Below are 11,125 nucleotides of genomic sequence, written 5' to 3' on the forward strand. Positions count from 1 at the left end.
CTTGAGATGGAGAGATAATCTTGTACTATCCAGGTGAACCTAGTGTAATGTCAAGTGCCCTTTAAAAAGGAAAGTGGAAAGGTCAGAGTCAGTGAAGGAGATAAGATGATGGAAGTATAAGAGTGATATGGCCATGCATCAAGGAGTGTAAGCAGCCTCTAAAAACTGTCAAAGGCAAGGGATGGATTCTCTCCTAGAGCCTCCAGAAGAGGTTACACCTTGCTCTTCGTCCTGTAAGCCTCATTCTGAACTTCGGAACTTCAGAACAGTAAGATAATAAATTTGTGTTGCTTTAAGTCACAAAGTTTGTGGCCATTTGTTACAGCAGCAATAGGAAACTAATACACTTGCTTATTCTTGCTCTTTACTCCTCTACATGAAATTTAGGATAATTTTATTAAGCTTCACACACATCCAAAAATTCCACAAAAATATCCATTGGAATTGCATGGGATTTATAGATACGTTTGATGGGAATTAATATCTGTACATTATTGAGTCTTTCCACTTATATATCTGTACATTAGGTAAGTCTTTTATGTCTTTAAATTAAGTATCACAGTTATCATCATAAAGGTCTTTCATATCTTTCGACAAATTTGTGCTGAGGTACTTTGTAGTTTTCATTGTTCTTAGAATAGAATTTTTTTAAATTATATTTTCTCATTTGTCATTATTTGTGTTTAAGAACACTATGTGTTTTTTCAACTTAATCTTTTTTTCCAGTAAACTTTCTAGACTTAAAAAATTATTATAATAATTTGCCTAAAATGCCTGTTGGATTTGCCATATAGACAATCATTTATAAACAATGTATTTTTCCTTCTAGTCCTCATCCTTCTTGTTTCTGTTTCTTGTCTAATCGCATTGATTAGGCTCCCAGGACAGTAGAATAGAATAGTAATAGTATTTCCTTCTTATTCTAGTTGACTGGCTTTGTAGTTTTATATATATATATATATACACACACACATACATATATATATGTGTGTGTGTATATATATATATATGTATATATATTTCCCTATTTTGAATAATGAAATAACATATATTATTTCAGGATAGCCTGTCCAAATCATGGAGACCAACTATCTCTTTTTATACTGTCAGTTCTACAAAAATCTTTCTAGAATGGACCTCTATCTTTGTACCACTTATTTCCTTTGGACCCAAGGACAGCCTTCTTGAGAAAGTTGGTAGGTCACTCTCACAAATGCTTTTTATGATATGAAGTTTAAAATATCCCCCAAAGGAGCAATACGCCAAATAAATCTTAATAACAATATTATCTTTCTTTCTAGGATTTCTTTGATCAGTCTAGGATATCCAGGGTAGATATCTAGAATAGCCCTTATCAGGCTCTCACCTCTTTCTCAGTAAGATGACTGAGCAATCTTCAGAAGATCTGATGTATTCTTGGAGTAGCACATGGATCTGGTCCCAAATCCAAATAAACTGAAGGAGATGAACCAGTCCATGTTGAAGGTACAGTTGGGCTCAGCTGCTCTCCTGTGGAGCTCTGGGAGGAAGTGGGAAACTGAGGGCCCAGCCTCCTCATGCCAACAAAGTGGGCCAGCAAACCTACAAAAATATGTATGATCTGCAGTGGTGCCTGACTTCATACCAACATCCTAAGCTTATACCTGGCTGCTGCTTCACTCTGCCTTCCAAATCTGGAAAAAATTTCTCTTATGGCCAACTGGAACCCAGAGCCATGCAGAGAGGGTAACTCTGGGAAACATAGTTTTAGCTTAACTATGTTGACAATAAAAAGCCACCATAGTTGTTGTCTTGCTAGTCAGAAAGTATCTTATGTATATCACATCATGTTGACTATATATAGAGTACTTCTACTGGGCCAAGTAAAGGCCAAACAATTTAAATTTTCAGTAAAAGTCTGTGAAATCTTTATCTGAAAAAATACTTCTTATGTTCCAACATTGGACATTATTCACTATATTTTCCAGAGTCCCTCATAGTTAACAGTTGACTTTTTCTCTTTCTTTATTTGTATTAGAAAATAAATGCCTACCACATCATCATCACAAAAGACAGGCCAAATTTTTTAAAGAAATATATATATATAATTATACATGATTATATGTTGCATATGTGATTTACCACTGTAACTTTCCTCAAATCCTTTCTGGAAGTACATGGGCTACAAAAACAAAACAAAACAAAACAATTTTTTCCTGAGAATGTTTGATTTTCATAGAACTTTCCAAAGAAAAGTTCAAAAAATCCTATTTACACTTGGATTTCTTAAAAAAAATTTACATGCTTATTTGTTTTTTGAGACAGAGAGATCACAAGTGGGGAAGGGGTAGACAGAATTTGAAGCAGACTCCAGGTTCTGAGCTGTCAGCACAAAGCCTGACATGGGCTCAAACTCGAACCAGGAGATCATAATCTAAGCCGAGGTCGGACACTTAACGACTGAGCCACCCAGGTGCCCCTTAATACTTGTATTTCTGAAAAAAATCTTCTCAGTGATCAGTTTTTATTTACTGACGTTTGGAAACAAGATATTCAGTCATAATGATCTCTTTACAATGAAAGTACAAGTTCTCTTCTTATGTGCGTATTTGTTAATTTTGAGTGTGTGTTCTTTTTTTAGCCAAAGCTAAATGCCCTTGTTGCCCCTGATTCTTGGGTAAAAAATCTTTACTCAAAATAAACAGTCTGAATACAAAACAAAGCTTTTAGATAAAAATTTAAAGTAGAAACCTACTGTAAAGTTTTTGGTATATGGTATTTGGCTTACTTCATTATTTATGTCACTTTTGAGATCTTATCTTTCATTTCTTAGGAAACTCAAACTACAGCTTCTAACTTTAAGCCCTAGGGTATTGTTCTTTGGCATAAGAAACAAAGATTCTATCAGTTTTGTTTTATGTTTTGCCTTGAGAAAATTTCTTGTAAAATAATGTATCTAAGTATAACACCATTATTTCTGCAATATAATTTACACTCTGGAAGTCTTCTTGCAATGTGAAATTTTGTGATGGAACAAACTGGATTTCCTTTATTCAAAGTTCTTGTTGAGTTAACAGATGATAAACAGGTTCACAGAGATATATCTGACTGAAACAGTGTTAAGTGTTTTTTGTATTTTTCTTAAAAGATGGATACTATTTGTAAGGTTATTTGCAAGGGGACAAACAATTAGTATCAGGTATGTTTTTCTATCTGTATTCAGTTTCTTTTATAGGTTTGGATGATGGTACAGTTCTACAGGTACTGGTGTGGTGCTTATTATATTGCCGTAATTAGGATCTTAGAAGCTATGGTCCATATGGAATAGGATGAATTTTTTTATTTTTGGTAAATCAAATCAAAAGAAAACATTTTGAAGATATATGTATACATACATACACAACATATATATATGTATATACACACATATATATGTATATACACACACACACACACACACACACACAGTACATAGAGGAAAAGCAGGGGCTGGATTAATTTTAGTTGCTCTAACCAGTTTTGGCAAAGAGTTACAAACACGCTATTGACCATAATGTTGAATTAGTTTGATTCTTGTTAATGTCATGGTAGGAATAAAAGGTCAGGAATCTGTCCCTCGGAGACTTAAAAATGGGTAGGTGTATTCAAGGACAGAGAAAAAGAGGTGCTGCAGACAAAGAGAGAGGCAACATGAGCCCAGGCCTGGAGGGGCGAAGCCAGAAGTATCTCAGCACTGAGAACAGACATCACAGGCAACTCAGATGAATGGAGGGAGTGAGCAGACGCAGCCTACTCTGGCTTCTTGCCTGCTGAGGAGCAAGGCTCTTACCCTGGGTTGATAGGGAGCCAGTGACAACTTAGAAACAAATTGATTCTGCGGGCGCCTGGGTGGCTCAGTTAGTTATGCCACTGACTCTTGATTTTGGCTCAGGTCATGATCCCACAGTTTGTGAGTTCGCTCCCACGTTGGGCTCTGCAATGACAGTGTGACACCTACTTGGGATTCTCTCTTTCTGCGCAGAAACCCTTTCCCACTTCCTCCCCCACATCGCTTTCTCTCTCTCTCTCTCTAAATAAATAAACTTAAAAAAAAAAAAAGAAATGAATTGGTTCTGGACAATAGTTACAGGTTAAACTCCAAGGTCCTACAGGTGAAATGTTATAGAGCCAGGTTCTATTTTTGGAAACTTTTCATAAAAAGAAAAACCCCAATCATGAAAACAAACAGAAAAGAAATAATACAAAAACACATGCTTTACAAATGTGTATTAAGAGCTATGTAGTGAGGGCTACTTTGGGTTTTTTGTTGTTTGCATAAACTGTATTGAAGTTGCCTTCTTCTCCTTCTTCTTCTTCTTCTTCTTCTTCTTCTTCTTCTTCTTCTTCTTCTTCTTCTTCTTCTTCTTCTTTTTTTTTTTGAGACAGAAAGAGACAGTGTGAATGGGTGGGTCAGAGAGAGAGGGAGATACAGAATCCAAAGACAGGCCCCAGGCTCTGAGCTGTCAGCACAGAGCCCAATGTGGGGCTTGAACCCATGAACTGTAAGATCATGACCTGAGCCAGAGTAGGATGCTTAACTGACTGAGCCATCCAGGAACCCCTGAAGTTGTCTTCTTTCCTTGCATAGCTCTGTGTAGCAAACATGGGGATTTTTTTCCCCAAAGACCTTTGGCCCCAATTTTTAATTGGGATCATTTGTCTCCAAACTGCTCTCTGACAATTAAATTCATCCATTCATTTACTTAATAAATATTTATTGAATATCTATTATGTGAGATACTGTTCTGATAGTAAACCAAAGAGACAAAAACCCTGCCATCATGGAGGGTTTTTTTTCCACTGGGAGAGAAAGACAATCAGCACCTGAGCAGGCACACATGCACAACTTCCCCTCCCGCCCCCAACTATAATGCCAGGTAGTGAGAAAGGTAGTAAGGGTGATGAAGAAAAATGAACAGACTGAGGGGAAAAGGAAAGAGAGTGATGGGAATATTCTGTAGAGTTGGTTTTATAAGTCAAGGAAGATTTCTCTCTGGAAGCGACATTTGAGCAGAGCCGTAAATGAAATGAGACAGAAAGTTTTGAGGCTGTCTCGGGAAAAAACATGTAGGAATGTCTTCAAATGTCTAGAAGGCGTGGAGATTGGTGGTGCAGTGGCTCAAGTCACTACCTCTTTGGTGATTCTTTGCTATGAACACAGATTTAGATTCAATCACTGGCATCATCTCTGACTTCACTGAACTTCCCAGAGTCCCCAGTCAACTCAGATTTATTGGTAGATTAATGTCCATCATTAGATAGATACCAATACGATGATGCTTCTTTTGGTGGTGCTGCTGGTGGTCTATGTGTGTGTGGCTTTATGATAAGACAGCTTTGGACAACAGAGGGTTGGAAGTCAATACGCTGTAAACATGGGATCTTAATAACATGATTACATTTTCATTAAAAAAATCGATGATAATAGCAGCCAGCATTTTTAAAAAGCACTTGAGGTGGGCAAGTACTGCCCTCATGAGAGAGGTAAGAAAAGAGGCTTAGAAAGTTTAAGTTAACTTGCTCAAGATTATATAGTCAGTGTCAATGGCTAGGTTTGAAATGAGGTTTGTCCAGCTTCAGGGTCCAAACTTTATACCAGCCGTGGTGCTGGACTGCCTCCAAGGGGATGGTCACTGAGGGACGTAGGGAGGATGTGAGAGCTGAACAGAATGAGGCAGTACTTCTGACTAATTTCCTGACAACCTGCTCCCTCATCTGTGTATTCTATTAAGTCTCCAGAGTAAACACAATACTTCTCTGCTTTTAAGCATATACTTATAACGGAGCAGACAGATTTCTTAGGAAGACAGGTTTTATGGGAATTAATCTTTAAGAATAGTCTTCATTTGTAAGGTTCAAAACCTCAGAGTGCAGGTTGAACTGAGAAATAAGATTGAAGCAGGGTTAATTTTTTAAAGTTTATTTATTTTTTTTGAAAGAGAGAGAAGCACAGAGAGGGTGAGACAGAATCCCAAGTAGGTCCCGTGCTATCAGCGAGGAGCCCGACTCAAACTCATAAACTGTGATATCATGACCTGAGCTGAGATCAAGAGTCAGATGCTTAACTGATTGGGTTACCCAGGTGCTCCTGAGGCAGGGCTATTTTAGAGTTAAGAATGAACTTGTGATTGTTGGAAGGTGTAGAAGATCACAAACCCAAATAATCACAGCAGGGGGCTTGACCTCTGGTTGATAAACCATGTTTTCTTTTGGGCAGTGTCATTTTCTCCTGTGATATTTAAAATTAAGTTGATGCAGAGATAGCTGCTTTTCTCCCCACAGAAAACTCATGTAAATTCAAATAACAGCACATAGTTGTAAATGTGTTTGGCCTCCTTTTCTGTAATGGAAATGTGATGATAATTGTATACTTTCTTTAAGCCAAACCATTGGCATCATCCTGACGCTTAGCCTGACTTGTTGGCGAACAGGTTGGAAAGATTAAGGTAACAGCTCTTCCTCTGGCAATAAGAAATCTATCATTAATATTTGGTTTTGGTTTTCATTTCATAGGAAGCCATTCACAGCTCAAAAACAAATTATGTGAGAGAAATGGAATCAGAGCGATTGAAAATAGAATCTGATTTTAGTTTACATTATTCATTTCTCCCTATGTACAAAAAGTATTTAATTTATTTATTGTCTTCTTTCCGTCGCACGGACTGCTCCCACTGTTTCATTAAAAAAATTGTTTCATGTTGAAACCGCCATAAACTCACAGGAATATTATACCTTTTTTCCTTGAATTAACTGTGATTAGGCTTCAGATGTGATACATTAGGCTTCATCCCTGAATGTGTCAGAGTGTCTCCAAAGACATTCTGCTGTGTAACACGCTATAATAATGCAGTAGATGGTATCACTACCCCACGGAAGGTGTGTGCTGTTCCAGGGTTTTTCATAGAGGCAGGGTCTAGTTCAGAATCACATACTGCCATGACTTGTCCTGTCCCTTTAGTGCCCTTCAGGCTAGACCTGTTCCTTACTCTTCCCTTGATTTTCATGACCTTGACCCTTTTGAAGAATAACAGGCCAGGCATCTTATGGAATATCCTTCAATTTGGGCTAGTCTGGTGTTTCCTCATGAGTAGATTCAGGTTATGAAGTTTCAACAGGGAGAAATCCCACAGAAGTGACACTGTATTCTTACTGCATCCCATCTTCTGGCTCACAGTATAAGTCAGTTCCATTACTGGTGATGTTTATTTGGATGCCCTGCTTACATTAGGCTCTGTCAGGATTTCTCACTGTAAAGTTACTCTTTCCTTTGTATAATGAATAGTTATTTTGTTAGGAGTACTTTGAAACCATATCAATATCCTGCTTATGGCTCCCTCTTTCCTTGGGCACTTATTTTCATGCACGATAAGATGCTCCTGGTTTCTCTTACATTTTCTCTGCCCCTGGCAACATTAGTGAGCAATATTAGAACACACACACACACACACACACACACACACACACGTGTACTTATTTCTATATTTATCTGTATATACTGAAAAATATGAGTTAATACCAAAACCCACCAATTCCAATCCAATACTATGGCATTCATTTTACTTTTCTCTCTTTTTATGTTTTCTAACAGTGACAAACCTGGTTTTCATTATTCTCAATGTTTGCTTGTTTGATAAATCCATTTGTGACCAATCTTCCATCCTCGCCATTACCCTCTTCCCCATATCTCCTTCTTTCTGCTCAACATGCCCCAGTCTGAGCTCCCTTCTGCCCCACATAGACACCATCCTCACTACTCGGCTCTGACAGCACATACCAGGTGGCCCCACAAATATGTGTCCTTCTCATCCTGCTTGGGTTCCTAAACTCTGTTGCTGGGCTGTCTCCTTGCAAAGATACCCTTCCCTCCTACTCATGTGCTGAGCCCCTACAACCAGTTCACCCCCTGTATGGATAGCCTCCTCTTTCCCCTTCGGATCTGATAATCCATGCAAGGCTGTCCTTCTGAATGGACTGCAAGATACTATAACACTGGGCATCAACACAAAAGACACAACAATCTCTCCCTCCTGGAGCTCACAATCTAGTGCAAGGGGACAGGCCATGAATGCTATAAATATGTCCTCCTTGAGGTATGTTCAAGGTCAGTCATGTTAGAAAATGACAGAATAGGATAAAGGGAATGGGGAGCGAGCGTGGGGGTGCAATTTTAGGAAGGGTAGTCAGTCAAGGACTCATCGGAAGCTGTCACTTGAGTAACATTTGGAAGATGAGGAAAGTGAAGAAGTGAGCCATCGCTGTGTGGGAGAAGGATGTATATCCCAGGCAGGGACAGCACCCAGGGTAGTGGCCTGAGAGGAGTGCTTGCTGGAAAGCACCAGGCATGGCCCATTGGGCCAGGGAGCCAGAGATGGGAAGAGAGGCGGGAGAAGGGTCTGGGGACGGGGACACACCATGTCCCCAATCAGCAGTCTGCATTCCACTCTTAGCTTTACCACCCTGACCCTTTCAGTTAAGTGATGTTTTGTCCATGTCATTTGTCTCCTAATCCCAAATTCCTATTACAAAGGGTTCCAAATGGTAGCATTTTAACACAGTCCAGCAGATGAAGGCTAGGCATTTAAGAAAGCTCTTAATGCTGATAATACAGGATAATTGTGTTTCCTCGCTTAGTATTTCTTGGCAATCATGTGGTTCTCCATAACTTGAGAACACAGAGGACATTTGTAGAGGGAGGGCAGAGCCTTGACTGTCCACCTTTCTTAGTGTTCCCAGCTGGCATTTCATGGACAGCTGCGAACATCTGAACCAGTGTTTCCTCTTAGAAGTGGGTGTCTGACTCCCCGGTCACCATAATAGGTAGTACAGAGAATAAAGATCCCTAGTTTATAGTTAAAGTTGCTCTTTTTTTTTGGAATGCCGACTCACACCAGAAAGATTTATTTTTACAGGTCAAAGAGTAGTACGCCACAGGGTGCAGCCCACTGTGTTTTGGTTATCGTGTCTTTTATTTTACAAGTAACATGAGGTCATGTATTTTTTAAAACATAAAAATAAAAAGTTATCGTGGAATTCTCAAAAGCCCAGGGCTTCTTGGCTTGTTCCTCTAGCGTTTCATGATGTGGATATGTTAAGCTGAAAGATAGTCTCAACTGTGTCTTCAAAGATTTTATTGTCCAGCTGTTGAATTTTTAAATGTTTAATTTATGGCATATCATGTATTCTTTTAGGACTGAGCTGAGTATTGGTCAGCTGATGGTAGCAAAAATATCATTTGATGACTATAAGCAGTGAATTCCATTCTCAAAGGGAAAAAATGATCCTCTGGGCCCCAGCACTGGCATCTAATTCTACAGCATCTCAAGGGCAAGTCTTTTTTACACAAAAGACAAAGTTCAGCTGATAAGTTCAGAGTTCACTATCTCTAGTCTGCAGAACCCACCCAAGGATTTACAGGCAAATGACTATGATCTCAGGTGGCACAGTCAGCATGACAATCCTAAGGGGGAGCTTGTGGGAATGTCCTTATTAAGCAACTCCCTGCACTCAGTTCTCCTCTCTGTGCTTTCATTTGTTGAAGGTTCATAACTAGGCTATGATCTCCTTGTGAATAAAGCTGGTAACACTCAGGTGACCATATCAAGCCAGCAAGTGACCTATCAGCACTCAGTAGAGATGAAACTGGTTTAGAATTACATATTTGCGTTTGGCTCTGGCACAACTTATTAAGCAGAACACTGAAAACCTGGATAAGATGTGGAGGAAGTGCCCAAACGGTGAGGTGTCACATAAGGGATGGTTGAAGTAATTGGATGCATTTGCCTGGAGAAATCTTCGGTGCTGTATTCCGGAATATGGAAGGGCGTCTGTGGCACACGGGTTGGACAGATGCTGGGGATCTTTACAAGATGCTGTGTGAAGGAGACCTGCTCAGTTTCAGCTTTGCGATAGTGCCTTTCCCAACACACAACATATGCTGTTCAAATAATGTTTCAGATGTTGTCTCCTCTAGTACCCCTATGAGGCTCTGTTGGGGTACAGGGGCCACGTTAGGTGTTCTATTGTCCATCTGTGTCTCCTGGTCTCCTCTCTTTTATGTTTACACATTCCTCTACCCTGTCGTGTGTATGCCAATGTTGACTGCATTCTCTTGAAATACAAACTTGTCCAACAGGCTTATTATCATCGTTATTCTTGACAGTTTCCCAGAGTTAACAAATACACACGATGACCCCTAGCACCATGACCCCCACCAGGAATGAGCACTCTGAGCCAGCTGTGTGTGAAGAGGTCAGAGGGGCCACTGAACTGGCTTCTAAGGTCATACTAATCCCTAATCTTATTCACATTAACCATATCCAGGCACTCTGCTCAATGTCCTGCATGTATGTACTCATTGGAGCCTCACAATAATTGAGGAGGTGGATAATTTTATTATCCTTGTATTGTAGACAAGGAAACTAAGAGAGCACTTAAATAACTTGTCTGAAAAAGCCTCGGCAGTCTGACAAATCTTTAATAACCCCCGAAGAAATATAGAGTTTGCTGAAAGGAGAAAGGTTGAGTGTGTTCATCAAAGATGGCATGGGACCTGGTGGTAGAGGGGAGAGAAGGGATAGCCTGTGTTAGGAGAAGGGTGCTCTGGAAGGGAATGAATGGAGGTGAGTAAAGACAAATCCTGTGGTGGCTGAAAGGGCAATATGGACAGATGGCTTGGGAGTCAAACTTTGATCTTTTCCCATTTTGTTAACATTTGCTTTTTCCTTGTTTGCATTTCCTTTGGTTTCCTTGTTTGTCAGTATTCAAAACCATACAGAATCACTGAATTGAATACATATACTTTCTTTACCATAGCTGTGTAGACTCATCCCTGCTATCATAAATTTGGGGAGATGGTCTGCCCTGCACTGTTAAGCTTTTTCTAGAGTTTTCTCACTCTAGAGGTCTTTCTTAAAATTGGGGCTCCAGTTCATTTCTAGACTGGCGTATGTGGTTCTGTCTTTGCTGTGCCTAGGCATAGCTATTATGCTGCACTGCTGTGCAAAGATGCTTTGGTCTGATCCCTCCCCTCTTTCTCCAATCCTATAAAATCACATCCCTCCAAAATTAGATAAGTGTCAATGCTAAGCCACAGGAAAGCAGGGCTTAG

The 11,125-nt window shown here is 39.6% G+C and overlaps 1 protein-coding gene across 1 annotated transcript in view; it reads right to left on the minus strand.

The window, feature by feature from the left end:
• Nucleotides 1-11,125, minus strand: part of PTGER2 (prostaglandin E receptor 2) — a 27,958-nt gene continuing 16,833 nt past the window's right edge. Inside the window, exon 2 of the mRNA XM_029951281.1 lies at nt 1-59. Coding sequence (XP_029807141.1) covers nt 51-59 — 9 coding nt within the window. The 3' untranslated portion in view covers nt 1-50. The remainder of the gene's footprint in view (nt 60-11,125) is intronic.

Source organism: Suricata suricatta, chromosome 9 (assembly GCF_006229205.1).
Source record: "Suricata suricatta isolate VVHF042 chromosome 9, meerkat_22Aug2017_6uvM2_HiC, whole genome shotgun sequence".
Lineage (NCBI taxonomy): Eukaryota > Metazoa > Chordata > Mammalia > Carnivora > Herpestidae > Suricata > Suricata suricatta.